This window comes from Barbus barbus (genome assembly GCF_936440315.1).
Source record: "Barbus barbus genome assembly, chromosome: 43".
NCBI lineage: Eukaryota > Metazoa > Chordata > Actinopteri > Cypriniformes > Cyprinidae > Barbus > Barbus barbus.
In genome coordinates, this window is record NC_136721.1 from 22,874,601 (window position 1) to 22,900,564 (window position 25,964).

Sequence of the window (25,964 nt, forward strand, 5' to 3'; positions counted from 1 at the left end):
CGAATACAATCTACTGAATCTTTGAGTGTGTTTTTTTTTCTCACTTCCACTTTCTTGATGTCACCAACATCAGTTCCATAACAGGTGAAGTAATCCAAGGATCCAGGCAGGAATCCGTTTTTCCCATCCAATTCGAGCCAGAGGCGATCTGTCTTCTTGTTGTTCTTTCCTATGATGATGACATATACTCGGCTACTCGTCCCAGCATCCCGATCCCAACCCGTCGTCACCGAGAAGTGGTAGGGAATCACTACACACACACATACATTTAATTGAATTTTTTCCCTCATATAAAATCAACTAGAGAATAGTGGTGTTTACTCATTCCAAAACTTATTGAGGGTGGGTACATTTAAAAAATATATATATATATTATTCATTTAGCATGTCAACATATAATAATGTAAAAAAAAAAAAATTTAATTACATTTTTTAATTAGTTTTGTTTTACAATATTTTTACAATATATGACATGCTAAATTAATAAAAAAAAAAAAAAATTAAATGTTAAAAAAAAAAAAAGTCTGCATTTATAGGCCAAAAAAAATCTAATTTGCACTTCTCAAATTTATTACTAACATTTTAACACTGATCTTATAATTGGTAACACTTTACAATAAGATTTCATAACATGAACTAATAATGAACTTACTTTAATAAATGCTTAAGAAGTAATATGTAAACATTTACTAAAACATTTTTAAAATCAAAAGCTGTATCTGTTATTTAATGCACTGTAAACTAACATGAACAATGAACTATAATATTTTTTACTAAATACTAATATTCACAAAAGATGTGAAAAAAGTGAGACCTTATTGTAAATTGTTTGTTGGCATATAATTTGTAATGAAAATATAATATTAAATAATATAAAAATCCAAAATTGAATAACTGATGGTCTCATGGTATGTTGTGGAGTGGGACTCTATATGCTTATACATACACGATCCTTCCTCGTCTTCTTCTTCTTCCTCTGAATGTCGTTTCTTGTTTTTCTTGTTCATGTTGCTGTCCAGATTTGTCACTTTTTTAATTGGACAGAAGGCAGTCTCTCGCTCTCCCTCATACCCCTACACACACATATACACACAGTATATACATCTGGATGTGCTCTGGACTAGTCTGTAATGCTGTAACATTGTTAACGCATGCATGCACGGGTGCACACATGCACACATGCAGGCAGACCTTAACGTAGAACACCCTGTCGATCCGTTTGTCCTCCTTCTTTCTCGAAAGCCATCGCTCACACAAAAACAGAAACACTTCCTCTGTATCTTGGTCCACCACTTCCACCTGTTCCAGGTACCAATCAGCACTCAGCATGCGGTTGTCATGGCGAATGCGGATCTTGAACACCTGGCCCAGATCCACGGCCTCCAGGGTGAATGTGTCCACCTGACCAATCAGAAGCAATCGTTGTCAGCAGCCAATCAGAGGGCAGGTACACTACTGTTGAAATGTTTGGTGTCAGTAATACTTTTATTCAGCAAAGGTGCATTAAAAGGTGATGATCAGTGAAGACATTTATGGTGTTAAAAAAACTAAAATTAGCAGCACAACTATTTTCAACATTGATAACAACAAGAAATGTTTCTTGAGCAGCAAATCAACATATTCAAATGATTTCAGAAGGATCATGTGACTGAAGTAATGATGCTGAAAATTCAGTCTTGATCACAGAAATTAATTGCATTTTAATATATATATTAAAATAGAAAACTGTATATTGTAATAATATCTCATAATTTGTACTGTATTTTTGATCAAATAAATGCAGCCTTAGTGAGCAGATGAGACGTTTTTCAAAAACATTTGTAAAATCTTACCGACCCCAAACTCTGAATGGTAGTTTTAAATTATGTCTTTGTTTTAATGGTGTCAAAATGTCTGAAGACACAGGATAGTAAAGCCTGACAAGCCACAATAGCTTCATATAGGTTCAACTTTCACCTAAAATCAATCCAAAATTAAGAAGCATTAGGATGATGTCCTCATAAAGATGTGTATTTGTGTGTCTCACCGATCCTCTCTCAAACTTGTTGCTGTTCTCAGACTTGCTGAGTTTGCGTTCTCCAGTGTCGCCCATGTCTCCGTAAAGAGTGATGAACACGTTGGCATCGGTTCCCGCTCCATACACATCCCCTGTGGTCACCGTCACTGTATATGTGTGTACTGCAACACACACATATATGCAATAGTCTTCCTGTAGCTCAAACAGTAGTGCATTGAATTTGCAACACCAAGGAATCAAAAAATGTAGTTTGAATGCGGTCATTTTGTATAAAACTAGGAGTCTGCCGAATGCATAAATATAGTACATATAGGTAACTGTAAATGAAAATCAGTCCACACACTTACTCTCCAGCGCGTCGTCCACCTCTGTCTCGATTACTTTGAGAGTTCCGTCTCGTGATAGTTTCTCCACGATGATGTCAGACGGCACCAGCTCTCGAATCGTCTCGCCATCCTCCTCCGAGCGAGCCAACCATCCCTCACACGGGAATATTGCAGTCTCAGAGCCCTGCATAAAAACACACATTTTTGAGTCTTGACATGTTGAATATTAGTCCTTTACATTTTATTAAAGGAAATTTGATTAATAACACCATGAAGTGTTCATTCAAAGGTTAAAGGGATTGTTCACCCAAAAATGAAAATTCTGTCATTAATTACTCACACTCATGTCATTCCAAAACCATAAGACTTTCATTCATCTTCGGAACACAAATTAAGATATTTTGATGAATTTCGAGAGCTCTCTGACTCTCCATAAACAGCAAAGATCCTAACACGATCAAGGCTCAGAAATGATCATTAAAATAATCCATGTGATATCAGGGGTTCAACCGTAAGTTTTATGAATCTACGAAAATACTTTTTGTGCACAAAGAAAACAAAAATAACGACTTTATTCAACAATTTGACTCCTCCGCATCACCCTATAGCGCCATTTTGGAGAGTATCACATAAGTAAGTAGTATACATTTATACATAAGTAGTTTTACATTTAAGTAAAATAATCATCTAATAATCAGCCAATTCATAAAATAATCAAATATCAAAATCCTTGTAAGTATGAGGCCGGTCAGATTTATTTGAAAGAAGTCTCTTATGCTCAGCATGGCTGCATTTATAATTATTTGCATACAAAAAATACAGTGAAAATTGTGAAATATCATTCCTATTTCTATTGTAAAATATTTTAAAATGTTATTTATTCCTGTGATGCAAAGCTTGATTTTCAAGAGTCACATGATCCTTCAGAAATCATTCTAATATGCTGATTTGCTGCTCAAGAAATATTTCTTATTATTAGCAAAGCTGAAAACAGTTTTGCTGCTTCATATTTTTGTGGAAACCATGATATATATTTTTTTCAAGATTCATTAATGAACTGAAATTTCAAAATAGCGTTTATTTGAAATAGAAGTATTCTGCACCATTTTAAATGTCTTTACTGTCACTTTTGATCAGTTTAATGCATCCGTGCTGAATTAAAGTATTCATTTGTATAAAAAAGGGTACAGTAAATAAACCGTTTCTGCTGGTAAACGGTGAACGTGAATGTTGATACCAGAGTTTCACGTTGGTGTGATGTGCTGAGGCAGTGTTTCACTCCTCTACTGTACACAGATAGCGCTGGAGTGGAGCGACAGGTCAAAGAAGATTAGTCACTGGAACTAATTATACAAACAGCAACACAGAGCAGATGTGGGTCAATGAAATGGGTGTACGACAGACAGCGGAGAGGAAAAGAAGTTTCCAGCCAGACAGGAGCATTCTAGACTGAACCAAGCTTCACGTTGCCAGAATTAAGACCAATATACCTGGTCCAAAGCATAGCTTAGTCTGGCCAAAAACGCCCACTAACGCAGGAAAGGCACGTCTGACCAACATGTGAAAGAATCAGCCACAGTTTGCTGTTTTAAGTGACATTTAGGGGGCTGAAATTGGCAGGATATGTATTTCTGGATCACTTGAGGGTTTTCTAAAAAATGCTGTGGGCTGAGATTAGACAAACCCAACTGCATTTCAAGAAGTCTGTCATGTTTAACTGTACAGTACATGCGGATTTGTACATAAGCAGTTGATCTCTTTCTAACAGAGCTAAAGTTCAGTAAAGTTCTGTAAAGATAAAGCTCAATACCTTCCCTTTCCGGAGAAGTCGGCGAATTTCCACACGGTCTAAATGCCAGCCAGGATTCACCCCTCGATTATCGTGACCGATACGGATTTTCTCAATGATATCGCCAATATCCTCCAACTGCAGAAGTCCAGAATCAACATCAACATCACTGCTGTCAGTGTAAGCCTTGCATTAAAATTATTAATAGAAAAGTTAAGATGAAACTAAGACCCAGATGAATTTCTGTTAGTTCAGGTTGGTTTCAGGGTTATTTTAGTTAACAAAAAATAAAACTGAAACAAAAATTAGAATCATTAAAAAATGTTACTTGAAATAAAATAAACATTAAATGAAATAAAACTTTAGTTTAACTAGTTACCAAGGCAACATTTCTCATTTTAGTTTAGTTTCACTTGATGTACCCTTGGTGGGAAGTCGTGGCCTAATGGTTAGAGAGTCGGACTCGTAATCCAAAGGTTGCGGGTTCGAGTCTCGGGCCGGCAGGGATTGTAGGTGGGGGGAGTGAATGTACAGTGCTCTCTCCACCCTCAATACCACGACTGAGGTGCCCTTGAGCAAGGCACCGAACCCCCAACTGCTCCCCGGGCGCCGCAGCATAAATGGCTGCCCACTGCTCTGGGTGTGTGTTCACGGTGTGTGTGTGTGTGTGTGTGTTCACTGCTGTGTGTGTGCACTATGGATGGGTTAAATGCAGAGCATGAATTCCGTGTATGGGTCACCATACTTGGTCATATGTCGCGTCACTTTCACTTTACTAACAATGACAAAAACACACAACAAAATCACTAAAACTTGAACTAAAACTAAAGTGAAAACAGAACGTTAAAAACTGATTCAAAATTTTTTATAAAAACTATAAAGGTTTCTCAGTGATACTTAAATAACACTAGCTGGTTTATGCCAGTTGTACTGGTTTGTTGTTGGTCCAGCAACAAAACTTCCTCAGCACATAAAGCAGGACAAATAGCATTATTTTTCAACCCTAGTTTTATATTTATGTTGAGCAGCACAGAAACAATCTGCTCATTTACCTCTACGATGAACATGTCCTCCGCCCCTCGTTCAAAGTACATCCTCCTCTCTCTCTTGTTGACACAGAGAGACTTCTGAGACGTACACGTTCCGTTCTGCCCGTACAGAATGATGAAGACATCTGCGTCTGTTCCCGCAGCAAATATATCACTGGTGAAGATTTTAATCTCATAGGGAACAACTGCAACACAAAAGAGGAAATCACATGAATCATGAACAGCCTTCGTAGGTCTGTCTATGAATGTTACGGCACAAATTTTCATCTGTCTGTATTTATGACACATGAAGTAAATAAGGTTTAGTATTAGTCTGTAATCATTATAATTAGTTACATAAACATGTATCATACAGGGTGTGTATAGTACTGTCTGCAGTTCATTAGGGTACAGGTCTCTGATAATGGCACCATCGTCTTTTCCTTTATCCAGCCAGCGGCCACATGGAAAGCGCAGCAGCTGACCTAGAGACGGAGCATCGATCTCTACCCAGTCCAGAAACCAGCCTGGAGACGGACCTGAGAAAACAGGACAAACCCCCCCCAAACACACACATACACACATAGAGACACATGCAACAACCACATACACACATGTACACTGTAAGTAATTGTCTGTAGGATTTCCACCAATGCTGGATTCAGAAAGGCAGTGAAATTAAATTATCACAAATTAAGTGACAATTTAATGCAAAAAAGACAGACAAGATACAGATTCATATGGATATAAATAAACCTTCATTTCCGTTATGCATGCACATTACTTAATTTAATTAAACATTTTTGCACTTGCAGTAGAACATGTTTTATAATACAAGTCAACAGTTTCTGTCATGTTTTTGAGAGAAGTCATCAGACTGCATTTATTTGATCAAAAATACAGTAAAAACATTAATGTAGTGACCCCAAATGAACAGTAGTGTTTTTGCATAATAAATTATTTTCACTTTCACGTCACCAATTAAGTATTTTCGAAATAAAAAATAAGAAAATAACCAAAAATAAGTAGAATTACGATTATGTTTTAGAGTACAAACACAGCTTATAGCTCATGTCTTTATACTATCTGTAAATAACATCACTCTTTTTGACAACACAATATCATTAATAGGAATGGATGTACATTACTTTTGTTTTTTGCTGTAAAAAGAACAGCGATTCGTTACAGTGTAAACACACAAATGAGCACACACGTCAATCATCAATGCACAGATTTGAACTCAACCAGTCCTCAACTGCATCTACAGAATGCAGATTGAACATATTTGCATAAATATTTTAAACATCACAGAGTGATATCTGATGTGAATGTGTGTACCTGCGTTGTCGTGTCCGATGCGGATTCTCTTGAGTTTTCCGATGTCCACTGCCTCTATGGTGAACTCGTCAATCAGTCCCAACTCAAACTTGTTCCTATAGTTCTTAGACGCCTTTAGATTAATGATACCTGACACACAAACACACTTTTCAGTAGCAGATGGGCTAATAGTACTAACAGTACAGTCTGAGTTGTTTTCATAGTTACCAGTGTCATCTTTGGTTCCGTACAGTATAGCACAAACGTTTGCATCTGTCCCGGCGTTCTTTTTCTCCCCTGTTTTGACTCTCATTGTGAATGTGGTTGACATGGCTACACACAGACATAATCAATGCAATGAGCAAATGCCATTAGGGTAAAGCAGAACACTTGTGTAACATTCAAAACCTTTTTGCTCTAGTCCGAGTTGAGCAGGTGATGACTCCTCTTCTTCATCTTCATCTCTCTTCATGAAAGCCTCGTCTACGGGCACTAACTCACGGCCCAGCTGCCCATCATCTTCATCAACCGCCAACCAGCGCTGACAGGGGAAAAAATACCTGAACAACACACACACATGGTCAGCACAGTCCGTAGAAAAGAGAAATCCCTTTAATATGTCAGTTGTTTCTCTTTAGCCAGTGATTAGATTAAATTGGGCAAGTTCATCTCAGAAACTAAAAACTGAAACCATCGAAAAAACATTTTCAATACTTGAAATAGAATAAATATTAACTGTAATAAAAGAACATGTAAAAATATATATTTATATATTTCTGCAATTAAAACTTAATAAGCTAAAAGCTAAAATATTTAGGGGAAAAAATTATAATAACGACAAAACACATAATACATTACTAAAATAAACAAATTGAAAAAAATCAAAAAAATGAATGATTAAATATATAAAAAAAATAAATTAATAAAATCTCATTAATAATTTATTTATGAATTAATTATTCATTAATTTATAAATAAATTAATTTATTTAATTATGAATAATTTGTTTATTTAAAATGAATATTTAAGTAATTTCTGCAATCAAAAGTCAGAGATCCCAATATGAACTCTTATCTAGCATTCCCAATATTAAAGGGTTAGTTCACCCAAAAATGAAAATTAGCCAGGACAATTTTTAATATAACTCCGATTGGATTCATCTGAAAGAAGAAAGTCATGTACACCTAGGATGCCTCGAGGGTGAGTAAAACACAGGCTAATTTTCATTTTTGGGTGAACTAAGCCTTTAAATATCTGAACTACAAACCATATGTGACCCTGGACCACAAAACCAGTCTTAATTTTTCGAAATTGAGATTTATACATCATATATAAGCTGAATAAATATGCTTTCCATTGATGTATGATTTGCTAGGATGGGACAATATTTGGCCGAGATACAACTATTTGAAAATCTGGAATCTGAGGGTTCAAAGTTGTCCAAATGAAGTTCTTAGCAATGCATATTACTAATCAAAAATTAAGTTCTGATATATTTACGGTAAGAAATTGACAAAATATCTTCATGGAACATGTTATTTACTTAATATCCTAATGATTTTTGGCATAAAAAAAAATCGATACAATGTATTTTTGGCTATTGCTACAAATATACCCCAGCGACTTAAGACTGGTTTTGTGCTCCAGGGTCACATATTAATTGTATAGCTCTCAACTCTTACTGTACAATAAACAATTTACGCATTTGCATCTATTTTTATTTCTCCTGAGAAATGTTAAGGGAAACAAAGGTGGTACTTAAATGAGAAGTACATTACGTGCGTGACGCTCACATGGTTTCATCTTTCGAATCAAAGATCTCGATGCGGTCCAGATACCACGCAGCATTCGCCTGCTTGTTGTCATGACGAATCCTCAGTTTCTTCAAGGACCCCAGATCTATCCCAGTGATCGTGAACATGTCCTCCTGAAAATGATCCGCAGTCAGGCACATGCTCTATACAGTGTGAATGTGTGGGTGTTTCCTTCCACTCACCTGTCCGCGTTCAAACTTGTTAAGGTGGTTTGATTTGCGCAGTTTTCTCTCGCCCGTGTCGCCCATTTCTCCATAGATGTTGATGTAAACACTTGCATCGGTTCCAGCACCCAGCATATCCCCAGTGAACACATGAACCTCGTACGAGTTCTCTAAAATACATGAACACACAAGTGTCTTCTCAAAATTCACTTCTGTTGAAGGTATCAGGTGGTGCACTGCTACCGTGACACAAGATATTTTTACACTTCAGACACATGTCTGAATCTCATTCTATTAGATAATAAAATAGCAAACAAATTTATTTGAAAGCAAATGAGCGCAAACACAATTTATAAACTTTTTGTTACACTACATTTTTTATCTTAAATTAAATCATTAATGAAATAAAATATTTACAGTATTTTAAATTAATTAAAAAAAATTCAAAATGTATTTATAAAAATGTATAAACAATTTTTTTTTAAATGAATAAATGTATGAATTATATTACAAATATTAATTTAAAATATACACATATAATTTTTCATACACATAATTTTTACCAATACATATGTATTAATAAATTTCTTAAAAAGTATATTTTATAAATAAATTAATATATATGTGAATTTATTAATTATTAATAAATAAATATAAATTTTAAATAAACTATTAATTTTCCTAAAAAAGTATTTATTTAAAATTCATTGTTTTTTATATATACTTTTTGGTTGTGAAGGATTGAATCTCTCTCTATACCCTCCAGATCTTCATAATCCTCAGCACACAGCTCCACGAGAATCTCTCCATCCTCTTCATCACGAGCGAGCCACCGGCCACATGGGAAACTGAAAGTTCGAACAACCTCCTTCAATTCACCTGGGGATTCCTCTTCTTCCTCCTAGATGATTAGATGGGTGTAAAAATAAATATTTAAATTGTGATCAATCAATATTACTTTTTCAATTGCTCATTCTGAAAATGTTCAATTTGGCCACTCTTAGTATTGAACATTTAATTGCTGGACTAGACCAAATAAATTCTAAATTAAGGTTTAAATGAAAAAAAATACACTTTTTGTTTCAAAAGCAAAGACCTAACGGTCAAACTTAGCTCCTATGTGACCTTTTTCTTCTTTTTCTTCTTTTTGTCTTTCTTGTCCTCTTCTTTCTTCTCTGGTTTCACCATTGCCATGACCAGCCGTTTAACGTCCACTTTCTCCAGGAACCATCCAGCCCCTATTCCCGAGCCGTCATGGCCAATTCGGATCTTATAGACCCGTCCCACATCTAAGCACTCGATCTTAAATCAACCAATGAAAATGCATCTCTTCAGAAACAAACAACCAGATTCCAGAAACATCACAGCTTTTAAAATATAGAGTAGGATTTTCATATACAACTCCATTAACTCACCCTAAAGATCTCAGTGGTTCCTCTCTCAAAGTTGTTGGATCGGCTCTTCAGCTGTATTAGTTCGGTTTTTCCCTCCTCACCGTAAATCTGCAGGAAGACGTTCGCATTTGTCCCTCCTGCCCACACGTCTCCTGTCACCACGGTAACTTCATAATTGATCACTGTCGATTGAAAAAACAACAATTGATCATTTTTAGTTCACAGTAGCTGGATTTCAACATGAAGTTCACTAATAACAGTCAAATTTTGAGAGCATATATTGAGTGACTAGAACACTAACATCATGGGTATGATTACCAGGGAATGCAAGAACTGCATTTGTCAAATGCGTAATTGTGAAATACATACATTTCTCTATTTCCAGCGTCTCACTTGGATAGATTTCCACCTCCACCTTCCCATCAGCCTCATCCTTACAGAGCCAGCGGTGACTGGGGAACATGTACTGCAGCCCGTGCACCGGCACCCAGATCTGAACGCTGTCCAGGAACCAACCGGCTCGCAGGCCCTCGTTAGTGTGGCCAATCAGCAACCTGTTTATCTACAGCACCCTCCCAGAGAGCGGAGGGGGGTAACAGTAAATACGCACATTCGGCACATTTGTTTTATTTGAGATGAATGTGAGTATAAATGTTAAGTACAAATGTATGAATAATGTTTACAGTATGTATTTTACTCATTATATTTTATAATGTGAGCATCCACATCATTTGACAGAATTTCTTGTGACATTTGCCATTACTAGTATGTACCTATCCTGATAAAATAGAATAGAACAGAACAGAATGGATTTATCAGAATAGAGTTAATTTGAACAACAGAACACAATAGACAAAATTGATCATTAGGAAGAATAGAATAGAATAGAATAGAATAGAATAGAATAGAATAGAATAGAATAGAATAGAATAGTTTGAACTAAACATAGAACAAATTTAAACATTAGAAAGAACAGAATAGAATCAAACAGAACAACACATGATGAGTTTAACAAAATAATATGAACAACGGAATAGAACATACAACTGTAAACAACAGAACACAATAGAACAAATCTACCAACAGTACAAAATAGAACAAATTTTAAAACTTTTTTATTATAAAGAATAGAATAAAACAGAACAGAACAGAATAGAATGGGTTTAACAGAATAGAGTTCATTTGAATAACAGAATAGAATCCAATAGACCATATGTAAACTACAGAAAACAATAGAACACATATATACATTAGAAAGAATAGAACAGAATACAACAGAATAGAATTAGTTCAACAGAATAGAGTCAATTTGAACAACAGAACAAAGTAGAACAAATGTAAACAGAACCAATTTGAAGAAGATGAATAGAATAGAATAGAATAGAATAGAATAGAATAGAATAGAATAGAATAGAATAGAATTTTAACTTTAGACTGGGTGAATGTGCTGAACATGAACAGGTAGCATACCTTGCCAATGTCAAAGGTCTCTATGGTGAAGATGTCAGTCTGTCCCGTCTCAAAATAATTCCCCAGGTCGTTATCGGACACGACCAGCAGCATCTTGTTGGTGTCGCCTTTCTCTCCGTACAGTTTTACGAACACCTTAGAATCTGAACTGGCACCATTAATACTGCCCGTCTTTATCGCAATATGATAACCAACAGCTGGAACAAAAACACACAAGTCAAAACCTTATCTTCTTGTACACAGAGATCCAAAGTGCTTTTTGTTTCATTGTTGCATACATTTGACTTTTTTGTATGTGATAATGTTTGTATGCGTGTTCACTCACTGAACAAAAGTTGGCCATCATCGGTAGGGACTAACTCTCTCACAATCTGTCCGTCATCTTCATTACGATCCAGCCACCTGAGATGAGACAGAGAGAGATACAGTAGGAGAATGTGCAGGATGAGTGTGTGTGTTATAGGTGTGTGTGTAGCTGAGCTCTCTCGTTGATGTAGGTAGGGTTTCCTCGGCACTCATTAGTGTCCATTAGAAACCAGAGTCAGTTTTCTCAACTACATAATTGACTTAAACACCACTCTCCCATGTTCTTTACCCAGCCAGACACACGCACATATATGTACATACATACACTGACAAGTGAGTTTGAAATGTGCTTTAACACATAAGCTAATGTTTGTTAGATTGCCTTGCCTGTAGCATGGGAACTCGATGGATGATGCCTCAGGTTGCCCTTCCTCTCTGACCATCACCTTATCCAGGAACCAACCACATCCTCCGCCTCGTCCGTCATGACCAATCCGAACCCTCTTGGTCTGTCCCAGTGTGACGGCCTCTACCAGGAACTCATCATGCTGAGAAAAGAGTAAACACATACTACTTCTGCAGTATACTATGCACATATATTATGCATCCCACAATGCAATGTGTTTATCTTTAGATTTCATTTTCAAAATGAACCGGATATAATCTCTCCAGCAACTCATTATTTAATCAGATTAACAAAAGTTAAGACATTTTAGAAATGGGGAAAATAACATGACATTTAAAGTTGAAAGCTGGACATTTCACACTGACTTTAATGAGGTCATGTGACAGCATTGTAGCATGCAATATTATCTAAACAGTGCACATTATTCAGCAATGAATATTTCAAACAGTTGTAGATTGTTGTCTAATGACAATTATTTAGCATGTTTCATTCATCAAGTGCCATTCGATTGTCATCTCTGATATAATGAGGCTATTTATTTACATATAAATTCAATTAAGGCTGCCTTTAAATGTTAAAAAATACAGTAAAAACAGAAATAATGTGAAATATTATTAACTGTTTTCTATTTTAAAATATAATTTATACCTGAGATAAGTCAGAAATCATTCTAACATGCTGATTTGCTGCTCAAGAAGCATTTCTTATTATTATCAATGTTGAAAACAGCTATGCTTCTGAATATTATATGCACGTTTCATGCCAGCATGTCAAATGCCATTACTCACGTTTCCTTTCTCAAACTTGTTGGCGTTGTTTTTGCTCATGAACATCAGACGCTCTCCAGTGTCTCCCAAGTCCCCAATGATGTTTAAATAAACACTGGCATCTGTTCCACTTCCGCTGATGTTTCCCGTGCAAATCGTCACACGATACTTAATAACTATTAAACAGAAATAAAAAAACATAAATAGTAATATCAAACAAATCTTTGTCTTTGTTTGTAAAATAGTTTTTTTCTTGCTGTCAACTACTAATATAATGCATGACTGATATCGTAGTTCAAAGCACATAAAGGTTCTTCAGGGGTTCTTTGTTCAGCAAAGCACATTACTGTTATTATGAAACGTTGTTCATGGGTTCTTAAGTTATGTTTTAAAAAAAAGTCTGTGATGCTTCTTCATTGGTTTTTCAGATCCGTGTTTTGGATTCTGGGATCTTTAAAGTGCTAGTATATACATTTAGAAGTTTTTTATTTTTTTTTATTTTGTGACACTTAAGTTGTGTTTTGTAGATTTTCTCACGTGGTAAAGGTTCTGGCACAAGTTTTCCTGTAGCTGGCAGTTCTCTAATGATCTCGTTGTCATCTTCATTGATGTCCAACCAACGGTTACAAACAAATGAGTATTTCTCCCTAGTTAGGGTCTTCATCAATGTCACCTTCATACAGACAAAATCCAGAAAAAAATGTTATGGCACAGAGCTCAAGACACAACAGAATCCAATATCAACTTTGTCTCAATTGTTTCTCCTACAACTGATTAGAAGAAATACAAATAGAAACAACATTTAGAAAGAATATAAAGCTACAATAAAATGAATGTGTCTAGCATAGATCATATGTGACCCTGGAGCACAAAACCAGTCTTAAGTTGCTGGGGTATATTTGTAGCAATAGCTAAAAATACATTGTATGGGGCAAAATGATCAATTTTTCTTTTATGCCAAAAATCATTAGGATATTAAGTAAAGATCATGTTCCATGAAGATATTTTGTACATTTCTTACCGTAAATATATAAAAACTTCTGATTAGTAATATGCGTTGCTAAGAACTTCATTTGGACAACTTTAAAAGTGATTTTCTCAATATTTTGATTTTTTTGCACCCTCAGATTCTAGATTTTCAAATAGTTGCATCTCGGCCAAAGATTGTCTGATCCTAACAAACCATACATCAATGAAAAGCTTATTTATTCAGCTTTCGGGTGACGAAAATGTCGAAAAATTGTCACTTAAGACTGGTTTTGTGGTCCAGGGTCACATTTGGACTTTGATGAGAAATGTTTGATTTCAGACTCACATGTCAAACACTTATACATTTACTTTTAGCAGTAAAGTACACAAATCATCTTAAATCGTACCAGAGCAAGTAGCTGAGTAAACGTGATGCCTGCTTGCTTACATCATGATTAGAGTGTGAAATGGACAAATTGTTTCTGTGTAATAGTGCACTAGTCTGTACTGCAGGTCTCTCACCCTGCCAAGATGCCAGCCAGAGAAAGGATTCCTCTTTTCGTGCCAGATTCTCAGCTTGCGTATCTTTCCGATATCAGGCATCTCAATCTAGAGCGACAGCAAAAATGTCAAATACAAAAACTTATTTTGATAAGATTCAATATTTTTAAGTTCTGGACACCGTGTTAGAAATAAAACATCAAACTTATCAACTGATATATTCTTATCTACTATATTGACATAGATAAATTGACACTTAGTTATACAAATATATTTTGGGACCACTGTATATTTTTATAATGAGACACAAAGATAAAAACACACACAGACATACAATGAACTTGTCGCACTGTCCCTGTTCGAAACTGTCCGATTTACTCTCGAGTTTCATCTCGTCGCTCTTGCCTGTCTCCCCGTACACCTGCAGGAACACCTGTGCATCTGTGCCAGCGCCTTTCATCTCAGACGTCCAGATCCACAGAGACCAGGGGAATTCTGGGAAACACACACAAAGACGCGGAAAAGATTAATTTGTGTGTCTTGATGGTGTAAATCTTTTTTTGCGAATAGAATTTTAGTATTGATGTTATTATTTTTATTAAGATAAATGTATCATTGATCTCATTATTTCTATGAATATAATTTTATTTTAATACTGATTTTATAATTTTTTTATGAATATAACTACGTGAATATTGATGTTATTATTTTTACTAATGTAACTATAATTTATGTTATTATTTTATTAATATAATTGATTTTTTTTTTTTTTTTTTTTTTATTTCTTATAATTTTATAATTGATGTAATTTTTATGAATAGTATTTTATTTTATCACTGATTTTATTATTTTTATGACTATAATCATATTCTATCATTGATGTTATTTTCATTTCAATATATTTTATTGTTGATTTTATTAGCTTTTATGAACATACCTTTATTTTGTTGATTTTATTGCTTTTATGAATATATTTTTTTAAGTATTAATGTTAACCCCTTTTATAAAATAATTTTATTTTATTATTGATTTAATTTTTTATGAACATTATTTATCATTGATTTTTTTTAATGAAAATATTTTTGTTTTACTACCGATTTTACTATTTTTGCATCAACTAAAAGAACGATAATAACCTTTCAATTTAGCTTAAAGGCTTAGTTCAACCCAAAATGAAAATTCTGTCATTAATTACTCCCCCTCATGTCATTCCAAACCTGTAAGACCTCCATTCATCTTCGGAACACAAATTAAGATATTCTGCCATTTAAAAGAGTACCATGATGCATGCACGCGCTTTCAATAGAAGTTGAGCCATTGATGTCACATGGACTGTTTTACGGATGTCCTTGCTGCGTTTCTGGACCTGGGAACATTTCAGTTGTGTTGCTGTCTATGCAGAGAGCTCTCGGATTTCATCAGAAATATCTTAATTTGTGTTCCGAAGATGAACGGAGGTTTTACGGGGACGACATGAGGGTGAGTAATTAATGACAGAATTTTCATTTTTGGGTGAACTATCCCTTTAAATACAACCCAGCACTATTTCAGCACAATTAGTGTCAGGTTACACTGAATTGTAGGTGGTTAGGGAATGCTAAGATGCAGGTCTTTACGCTGCAAAACAGCATGTTTAGTGAACATTACCCCCTGATTGCTTCGACAGGGCAAGGGTTTGATCATTTGCTCACTCTTTTGCTTTTTCTGTCTGAGTGAGACCATCTCATACAGTTCTCGCTCCACCAGTCCATCACCCTCATCTTCATCCAACCACCTGCCGCAGGGAAATACCTGCTCTAAACCTGTGAACGGGCAGTATACCGTCACCTGTGAGACAAAGAGAGAAACAGATCACACGGTGTATGTATGAATAAGTAATGAAAGCTTCAAAACACCTTATAGCCCGACACACACCTTTTCGCAATACCAGCCGCAGCTAATCCCAGCGTTGTCGTGTCCGATCGTGACTCTGCTGAGCGGGCTGAGCAGTTCCAGCAGCTCGACGTTAAAGATGTCGATCTGAGCGCGCTCAAACGTGCCGCCCTCCAGGAACAACTTACCGCTGTTCTTTATACCCTTACAACCGTGCATGACGAAGTGGATCTTAGAGTTAGTGCCGGCTCCACGAATATCACCCGTCATTACCTGTACGTTATACACGATTGCTACACGCACATACACAAACAAACAAATCCAGGTAAGTTTTATACAAATGAACTTTTTCTAACAAACAAACACGCACGTTTGCTCTTACCCATTGGCTGAGTGGCTCCGGCAAGCACATCTCTTTGTATTTTGCCGTCCCCTTCTGAGATGTCAAACCAGGCATTGACAGGAAACTCATAAACCTCCTTATTCCCCATGTCATCTATTACAACCTAAAACACATCACCATAACGCAACAACATCATATTAATCACATAGGACAGAGACAAAGATATTCTTTTTGAAGATTTTAGATGAAAAGTGCGTTTGTGTACTTTATCACATGCCCAGCCAGCAGACGACCCCCTGTTGTTGTGTCCGATGGTGATTTTTCGAAGTCTGCCAAGATTTGGTGCTTCGATGGTAAATTTATCTTCATTACCGCGCTCAAAATTGTCCTTTCCATCGCTGGCCAGCTTCCGTTCTCCTGCAAACATCACATCAAGACAAAAAACTAACACATAAACATAGAAACACTGACTGTATTTAGTACTGAAAATTGTAAGAAATTGAATTAAAAATAAATATATAAATAAATAAATGAGTATTGGAATTGTAAGAAATACTGTATGTCTAATTAAAAAATAAAATGTTCTTGACGAGAACTGCAACTAGAGTCATGGTACAATTTTCAGGTGATAAAATAAAATAAAAATCTCAGTTTAACATAAAAGCATGTTTTATAATTGTAAAAATATGTCTAATAATAATTTAAAATATTCTAGGCAATTAAAAGTTTGACCTTTGTGTATTTTTTAAAACATAAAATAACACACACACACAGAAACATCAACAGGTTTTACTGACCTGTATCCCCAAACTCTCCGAAAATATTGAGGTAGACATCAGCGTCGGTCCCACTGCCTTTAGCATCCATTGTGAAGACACTGGCTATGTACTTGTTCTCTGCAATATATGAGCAGACACACATTAACACATTTATAAGAAAAAAACTGTTATCTGTTTTATTTTACTTATTTATTTTGCATGCACCATGTATTTTAGACCATTAACTATCATTACACCATGGCATTAACTGTCATTAAAACCAACAGTGAGCTCTTTCTCAGAAACAGCTTCTATCTAGTCTTTCTCCTATCTGTGGGATGTAATGTTATATTGTCCGTGGTATCTGGGAATGTTGGACTGGTGATATTGTGATCCCCATCTGAAACTCTACTCTACCACTAAATTTCTCCTAATCCTTTGTATGCAACCTGAGTCTGGTGATGCTTGTATGCATGCATCATCTATGAACATGATCACATGACCTAATCTGATGTTATCTATGGGTTATATGGAATAAGACGTGAAGTATATCTGTAGGTTACATGTAGTTTTTATTATTAGTGTTTTTATTTGAGAGTTGTAGTATCTTGTTTGAGGCTCTTTTCTTATGCTACAGATCTCTATGGGAAAGTTACAGTGTGTCATGCAATGCACATGTGTTGTGTTAATGTGTGTATGACTAAATGCACAATGTTTAATAATTTTAAAAAATGTGTCTAGGCAATCAAAGTTTGAACAGATTCTTGGCAATAAAATAACAGTTTAACCTAATATCATGTTTTATACTTGCAAGAAATGTATCTAACCAAAACAAAATCAAAAATTGCTCTAGCCAATGAAAAGTTTGACTAGATTTGTCACTTTTTCAGGTGATAAAATAAAATAAAATAGTAATGTGATTTGTTTATTTGCTCTCTATTTTGCAAGCATACGTTTTGGAATGTCCATGGGGTTCAAGCTACCCAACAGATATCGGACAGTAAGTCCGTCCCCCTCGTCTCTGCTCAGCCAATTGTTGCAGGCATAAAAGAATCGGAGGTGTGGCCTGTTCATGTCAGCCACGATAACCCGGTCCAGGAACCAACTGGCACTCATGCCCGTGTTATCATGCTCGATTCTGCATTACAGGAAGTACATCACAAGACATATATTACTGTAACATTTAAGACTTGCCTTTAAGGTAGTTATACACAGACGAATATGTACCTAACTTTCTTTATTGGCCCAACATTGTGCGTTTTGATCCGAAAGACGTCAGTCTTGTTCTTTTCAAAAGCTGTTCTGCTCCTGAAATTAATAGAGATAAATCTGTGAATAGACTCAAACTAAACGATTTACTGTGACACTCAGACTTTCTAATGCACCGACCATCTGAAAATGACAATGCAGGAGTGTGTGTTTATGAGAAAGAACCATCTGTCATTGTCAACGACCCATATATCGCTCTACGGTCTCTTGCGTTGGCTTCGGTAAAAGCATCTCTCTAATCAAAATGCGAAATGCATGAATTAAAAATCACCCAGTATGAATTACACATCCCACTCACATTGCCAAATTACTCACACACATACACACCGACTTACCGATGCGGAGAAACCAACCCACACACATCTCACCTGAGATCAGCACACTGAAACCGCACCAGCAAACTTTGGAAATGATGACATTTAGACAGATTCAGAGATTCTGTTAAATATCATCTCGATTCCAAAATGTTGCATTCTGACTGTCGGACAGAATTAAAGTCCAAAATCATTTCTGTTCTATTCTGCTGAAACTCTCTGAGGAGGAGTTACTGAACAGATCTACCTAATAAGTCTTTCTCTGGCTGGATGAATCCCATGAAAACATGTCATGAAAATTATGTCACAATGCAAAAAAAAAATCTTAAAAATGCAATCTTCCACTTCTGAGAACTTCAATGAGGTGAAATTTAACCCAGACATGTTCTTGACAAGTTTCGTGGGATGCACCCAACTACCCAAAAATATAGAATATTTCTCAAATAGGTTGTAAAATCATTCATTTGGAGACATACAAACTAAGCTTCCAAATGAGTTATTAGTCTACTGGAGTCTTGCTTATGAATTGTTCATGCAATTTTCTTCTAAACTTTTCTGAAGCTACATCTGATTTCAATTTCTGACCTTTTTACTGCATTTGTAATGTTTTATGAGTCATTATGCAACATTAACCATTTGGACGTTCATCTGAGCAAGTCAAAACTCTCCCATTAGTAATTAATTTCTGAATCATTTGCTCCAGCACTGATCAGGATGATTGATTACTGTAGGGAGAGTTTTGAGGGTCTCTCTTTGTACTCGTAAAAAATCAACACGCATACATGGGACATTATGTATGTGTGAAGATTTTTAGGAGTAGCCTACCTGTTTGCGGTGATCAGAACGTCTCATGTTTTCTCGAAAGACCACAAAAGGAAGTGATGTCATATGACTGTACTCTCTCATTGGTTCAATGAGAAAGTCACATGAATCTCTTCAACTTTAGATGAATGTCCGTGGTGATGCTGTACAGAGGAGAGCATATCCTGTGCTTCACCATGGTATTGTGTGTAATGGATGAGCCAAGCGCGATTAAAATTCATGTCATGAATAATTCATTTCATGAATAATCCTATAGCCCTACTAAGAAAACAATATCTATTTCCCAAAGATGTAATGGTGTGAATGACATGGACAAAGCACACAGGATGTTCTCTCGTACAGCATTGTGCGCAAAAAGCAATGCACGGCCACACACGAGCAGATGAGGTGGCCATGTTAAAAGTTATACCTCTTTTCTGTGCTGTAGATTAGAGAAGAATACAGAATTATAGAATTAACATGGCATATATGTACTGTCCTGTCAAAATCCACAGAAATTCACAGTTTTTCTGCACTATACTGAAATCAGCGTGGGATTTTTTTATTGAGCGAACTGTTCCTTTAAAGTTTTACCTCAAAAACACTAGAAAATTCAGCTCACACTTGAAAGAGTTGAGAACAAAAAACAATGTGAAGTAGTTAGTAAACATATCTTGATATGCATTAAACCAATTTTATAAAGCTGCATTTGTAAATAATGAAAATACTAGTGCTGTCAAACGATTAATCGCATCCAAAATAAAAGAATATATGTGTGTACTGTGTATATTTATTATGTATATATATATATATATATATATATATATATATACACACATACAGTATATATTTTGAAAATATTTACATGTATATATTTATATTCATGTAATTTATATTATATATAAATATATTTAATATATAAACATGACACATTTTCTTAAATATATACGTGCATGTGTGCATTTATATATACATAATAAATATACACAGTACACACTCATCTATTATGTAAACAAAAACTTTTATTTTGGATGCAATTAATCGCGATTAATCGTTTGACAGCACTAGAACATACTAACACTATTAATGACAAAGAATAATTTGCAGTCAATGTGCATCTGGAAACTCTCTAGATTAACACTGTCATGTAGAGACGCAGGATTGAAGCATAACTTACTTGCTGGCCAGGTGAACTTTGGGAGTCACTCCAAACTCTCCAAACAAAGTGACGAACACATTAGCATCAGTCCCAGCGCCTTTAACATCACCTGTGACGGTCACCACCTCGTACACTGAGGAGAAACGAGAACATTCGGTAAACCAATTATACCTAACTCTCCGCAAAAGAAAGCATCTTGTTTTCATTTGCATAACATTAGAAGAGATGTAGTCTCAAATGCAGAGTGATCAGGTATATCCCGTGTAACCCAACAACCTGCTATTCTAAGCTCACCCACGTTTGTATAAGCTTAATCGCTGTAAGCAATATCTCTGTAACTTAGCCATGTTAATGGAGTGAGAGTACGACATGGCCCTGATGCTCATCATGTGACCTCTACCTTTCTCTGAACCACTGCAAGACTCTGAGACAACCAAATGCATGTCTGAACCTGAGGAGCAGCGTGTCTAGAAGTAACGTTCAAACAGGGTTCATTTGGAACATGTTAAGTTTCTGTTAAACCCCTGAAATGGGATTCAGAGACTGGATCTCATTTGAGAGTAACCAATCAATACAGGTCAACTGTTGTGATGTCCTTGTGCTCTTATTTCAGAAAATAACCCTGTACAAAGTTGCTATGTAGTTCTTTAAAAAATTAGTAGAGTTCTTAATGTATTTTATAGGTTATTCAAACAAATGTTTCTATTACAATGTCCTCCCAGCTCTTCTCAAAACATACAGCATGACTTGTGTACTTCGATTCATTAACAAATGACTCTTATGAACCGGTTCACTTAATGAATCGATCAAAAAAAAATCAACCTATAAGTTGAATCATTACCCATTGAATCTTTCACTGAACAAACTAATTAAATCATTCATAAGCGGACACTGAATATCAACATATGATATGAAAAACAAAACAAAAAAAACTTTCATTTATATCCGATGCGAAATAAACCAACAATTGTTTTTATAGCCTAATTACTGTGCATTAAATCTGTTCATATAATGTAATATAAACAGTGTAATCATTAGGACTTTTTCTGTCAGTAATTTTGATGCGCTATATATATAATTATTCAAAATATAGCTATTAATGGTTGCCCAGCACTAATTAATAAGTAAATACATAAAATATATATATATATATATATATATATATATATATATATATATATATATATAAAAATTTATCAGCTTTTGATTCAGCCAGGGTAAGGTACCCCTGGATCAGTGCTAAGCGATAACCTCAACCTGACGTGCTACGCCTGACTGAACCTGACAGCATGACGTCCATCTTGCTGAATGAGGTTTTGATGGTCCCATGAAAAGGCCGATTAGAGTATAATGTTTCAGGCCATAGAGAGGTGCCCGTCTGATTCAAATCCACGATTGGCCCAGTGCCTGCCACCATTATCTCATGATACCCTGCTGCCAGGACACCGTAATAATCAGTCAATCCAGACACACCTCTGCTGTGCCAATTAGAGACCTCTAGAGCCGCCTGCCAAAGTGAAATCCGGAAGGTTCTCTGACTGGACGTTAAAAGAATGATCAGAATTTTACTGCAAATCAATTACTGACACCCCTAAACATAAAGTTCCAATTAGAATTGTAGGAAGAACAACAAGAAAATCTTTAATAAACTCTTAATAATAAAGGTTCCAAAAGGTTGGTTTCACAGCGATGCCACAGAAGAACCATTTTTGGTTCCTCAAAGAACCTTTCAGTGAAGAGTTCTTAAAAGAACCCAATTTTTTATGTGAAGAACATTTAAATAATCTTTTTCCACTATTAAGAACCTTTTGTGCATTGGAAAGGTTTTATGGATGTTGAAGGTTCTTCGTGGAACCACTGACACCAATAAAGAACCTTTATTTTAAGAGTGCATAGCAAGTCCATTGAAGAATCTTTATTTCTGTCTCCATTCCTCCTTTGTCTATTTCAGCTTTCGTTGTTCAACCTCCAAAGTTCAAGTAATCAATTAAGAGATGCTCCAGGGTTAAAAGAAATCCAACCTGTGAGAAACCTAGAGGAGGGGGTGTCTGACTGAGAGTGAAAGCAGAGAAAGAGACGGACAGACGCAGCGTGAGAGAGAGAGAAAGCCAGTTCATCCCCAGAAGACAGACAGTTTGACAGTATAGGTCGGGTGCTGTGGCTCTAAACTTAACCAAGTCACCAACTGCGATCTGCTAATTTAAAAGGATAGGTCATCAACAAATGACAAATCTGACACTTATCCACCCTCATGTTGTTCCAAACCTGCGTAAAGCTTCCAAAAGCGTTTTTTGCCCAAATGTGAACACCTTTTTTTTTTGTAGTGTGAAGAAAATGTTAATAATCTGAAGAAACATTTTCCAGAAGCTTTTATGCATTCAAAGGATTCTATATTAAACCATCAGAGCCAATAAGAAACCACAAAAAGAGACATTTTGGAGGACAATTCATATAATCATGTCTATCAAGCTACAAAAAGGACAACAAAAGCACAATAGAACTAACGTCTGAACTGAATTCCTTCAGAAGGTGTATGACAGATTTGTGTGAGAAAGTTGTTCATTGATAAGCTTCTCCAAGTTCTGAAATTTCAGTATTGGCTTCTTTTATGATTTTTTTTTTTTTTTGTCTTTCATGAAGCTCAAAAGTCATGGTTGCTGTGATGTTCATTCACAGTAAACCATAACAGCATGTTTGGAGGAACAAATGATGACAGAATTTTCATTCTCCAGCAAACTATCCTTTCAAATGAATAAATGCGTTAAATTCTGACTACATGTTTTGGGAAAACCTCAGCTGATCTAGTTTTCTCTTTACTTCAAATAAAAGACTGCAAAGAATAAAAAGAAGAATAGAAGGGGAATCCTCTTCCAGAGTCTACCTTTCTTTTTGTTGAATTCATCTTCTTGATCATCCGATTCCTCCGTGTGATAGTTCACCAGCTCCTCCTGGTAGACCTCAGCATAATCCACCTGTTTGACCTTTGACTTCTTCCCTTTCTTCGCTTTCTTTTCCTCGTCGCTGTCGGAACCCTTCTTTTTCTTTTTATCCTTTTTCTTCTTCTTCTTATCCTCCTCTTCCTCTGCCTCCTCCTGCATGGCGTCCTCATCCTCCTCGGCCGACTTCTTCTTTTTCTTGCCGTCTTTGCCCTTTTTCTCTTTGGACCCCATGTCTTCTTGTCCTTCTTTGCCTTCGGATGGTTTACTCTTCTTTTTCTTCTCTTTCTTTACCTGCCGTTCCTCGTTTGAGGTCCGTTTTTCTTTGCTGATGGGCTCATTGTTGTTCTGCTCATCCGTACCGTTGTCATTCTCTGTCACCTCAACATCTTCCTTTTTCTTCTTTTTCTTTTTCTCTTTCACAGATTCGCTCTTTTTTCTCTTCTCTGTAGGTGTCTCTGTGCTTTCTGTCTTCTCCTCTGAGCTCTTCTGTCTTGTTTTGGAGTCCCTCTTACTCTTTCCTTTCGCCGTTGGCTCCTTCTCCTCTCTTTCGTCATCCCTTTCTTCGGTTTCTGTTGGTTTTTTCTCTTTTGTGGGCATCTTTTATTCATCTGGAGTGTGGCAGAGTGAGGGTGAGTGTTTCCTCGCCGTCTGCGGTGTAAGGTGTCGCCGTCTGACCCGCGCCGGCCGATGGGCCCCTGCGTGCAGCTGGAGCGGGGCCTCAGCTCGGAGGCTCTCTCGCTTAGGTCTCGCGGTGCGGTGCCAAGCTCATGAATAATTACTGTGCTCAGCGTGGTCACATGATCTGTGAGGGAAAGCAAATGAAAACGGAGAGGACCGCGACAGAGAGGGGGCTGGGCCTCACAGCGTTTATTATTCATAGTCTGGGGATCGCTTTACGAAAGCACAGTGTGCATTTATATGCGCACACAAATTTATGGCATATGTTTACAAAACATAAACACAATGACAAGGGAAATATATGCTCATTTATGCACAATGTATAAATCAAAGGCACATCAATAGAAAAAGTAAAAGAAAGAGAGACTATAACAAAGAAAGAGACAGACAGACAGACAGAGAGAGAGATAGAAAGAAGATACACCAGTTGAGAGGGAGTCTTACAGAACAGATAATTAAAGACGCTTCACTAACACTTGTAAATTATTAACAGTGATTTCATTAACACAAATAAATAAGTTAGTGCCACTGGATTAACGTGGTCAAACTATTTAACATGCTTTACCCAACCTAGGCAATAAAGAAGATCGGGCTCCTAATTTAGGCAAATTGCCGTCTGGCTGAAAACGCAAGTGGAAGAAGTCGCTCTAAAACACTTGTGTGTGAATATAAACATAAAGAACAGCTCATAACGACAGATTTTTACATTCTCTTGGCTGTTCAAAACTCACTTTTACCATGTTAGAGGGTTGTGAGTGGTTGCCAGGGCATTGCTAATGTGTTGGATAGTCGCTAAGGTGTTCTGAGTCGTTGTCAAGTCATAGTCTACCCTTGAACAGGGATAAACAGAGAGGTATTTTTTTTCTTTCTGCAGACACTAGTGTTTTCACTAGCCTAAAAAAAGATAAAATTACATTTATTATTACATTTTTGTAAAGATTTTTCCTAAACAGTTCTACTGGGAAATTATGGCATACATACATTGCAAAACATTACTGATAGGTCTGTTAAACCTTATATGTATTTATATGTATTGATTTACCAATCACTATAGACAATTTATATTGCACCATGAGAAATTATATGAAAAACAAATGCATAATTGTACTGACAGGAAAACTAATGCTAATGCTAATTTTTGTGGGAACATGATTTAGATGTGCATTGCTTTGTCTTTGTTGATTCTGAAGTGTGGTGTGTGAATAACAATTTTAAATTCTCTTGAGACGACATGTTAATTTTAACTCCTGCCATTAGCTATATTACAAACACCTGATACTGCTATCATCTGATCACACACGCACGCACGCACACACACACACACACACACGTTTTTATCTCTCCCTCCCTCAGATGCCAACAAATTACCAACAAGGATGGTGTGTGTTTGTTTCAGGATTTGCTATGTTTGTAGGTAGGAAATTTCCAGTCCTGACCCTGTACCACAACAAACCATCATCCATCCCTATTCATGTAAAAGAAAATAACTCACTGTGTTTTTCCTTGTACTCACGTAGTACACACACTCTTATAGAATAACTATTTTTGGTTCCACAAAGAACC

The 25,964-nt window shown here is 36.1% G+C and overlaps 1 protein-coding gene across 1 annotated transcript in view; it reads right to left on the reverse strand.

Annotated features, from left to right (window-relative positions):
• Positions 1-23,954, reverse strand: part of LOC306862695 (lipoxygenase homology domain-containing protein 1-like) — a gene marked incomplete at both ends in the record, with an annotated part of 30,130 nt that extends 6,176 nt beyond the window's left edge. Inside the window, 33 exons of the mRNA XM_079405614.1 lie at positions 45-250; positions 947-1,073; positions 1,192-1,401; positions 2,027-2,178; positions 2,365-2,527; positions 4,154-4,270; positions 5,185-5,366; positions 5,535-5,699; positions 6,499-6,627; positions 6,706-6,810; positions 6,886-7,037; positions 8,271-8,404; positions 8,474-8,625; positions 9,215-9,356; positions 9,581-9,757; positions 9,871-10,031; positions 10,219-10,411; positions 11,320-11,516; positions 11,645-11,721; positions 12,013-12,173; positions 12,820-12,974; positions 13,336-13,471; positions 14,290-14,376; positions 14,603-14,763; positions 15,960-16,095; positions 16,183-16,433; positions 16,523-16,646; positions 16,749-16,900; positions 17,281-17,379; positions 18,195-18,379; positions 18,469-18,549; positions 20,803-20,917; positions 23,666-23,954. Coding sequence (XP_079261740.1) covers positions 45-250; positions 947-1,073; positions 1,192-1,401; positions 2,027-2,178; positions 2,365-2,527; positions 4,154-4,270; positions 5,185-5,366; positions 5,535-5,699; positions 6,499-6,627; positions 6,706-6,810; positions 6,886-7,037; positions 8,271-8,404; positions 8,474-8,625; positions 9,215-9,356; positions 9,581-9,757; positions 9,871-10,031; positions 10,219-10,411; positions 11,320-11,516; positions 11,645-11,721; positions 12,013-12,173; positions 12,820-12,974; positions 13,336-13,471; positions 14,290-14,376; positions 14,603-14,763; positions 15,960-16,095; positions 16,183-16,433; positions 16,523-16,646; positions 16,749-16,900; positions 17,281-17,379; positions 18,195-18,379; positions 18,469-18,549; positions 20,803-20,917; positions 23,666-23,954 — 5,073 coding nt within the window. The remainder of the gene's footprint in view (positions 1-44; positions 251-946; positions 1,074-1,191; positions 1,402-2,026; positions 2,179-2,364; positions 2,528-4,153; positions 4,271-5,184; positions 5,367-5,534; positions 5,700-6,498; positions 6,628-6,705; positions 6,811-6,885; positions 7,038-8,270; positions 8,405-8,473; positions 8,626-9,214; positions 9,357-9,580; positions 9,758-9,870; positions 10,032-10,218; positions 10,412-11,319; positions 11,517-11,644; positions 11,722-12,012; positions 12,174-12,819; positions 12,975-13,335; positions 13,472-14,289; positions 14,377-14,602; positions 14,764-15,959; positions 16,096-16,182; positions 16,434-16,522; positions 16,647-16,748; positions 16,901-17,280; positions 17,380-18,194; positions 18,380-18,468; positions 18,550-20,802; positions 20,918-23,665) is intronic.
• Between the last annotated feature and the right edge of the window lie 2,010 nt (positions 23,955-25,964).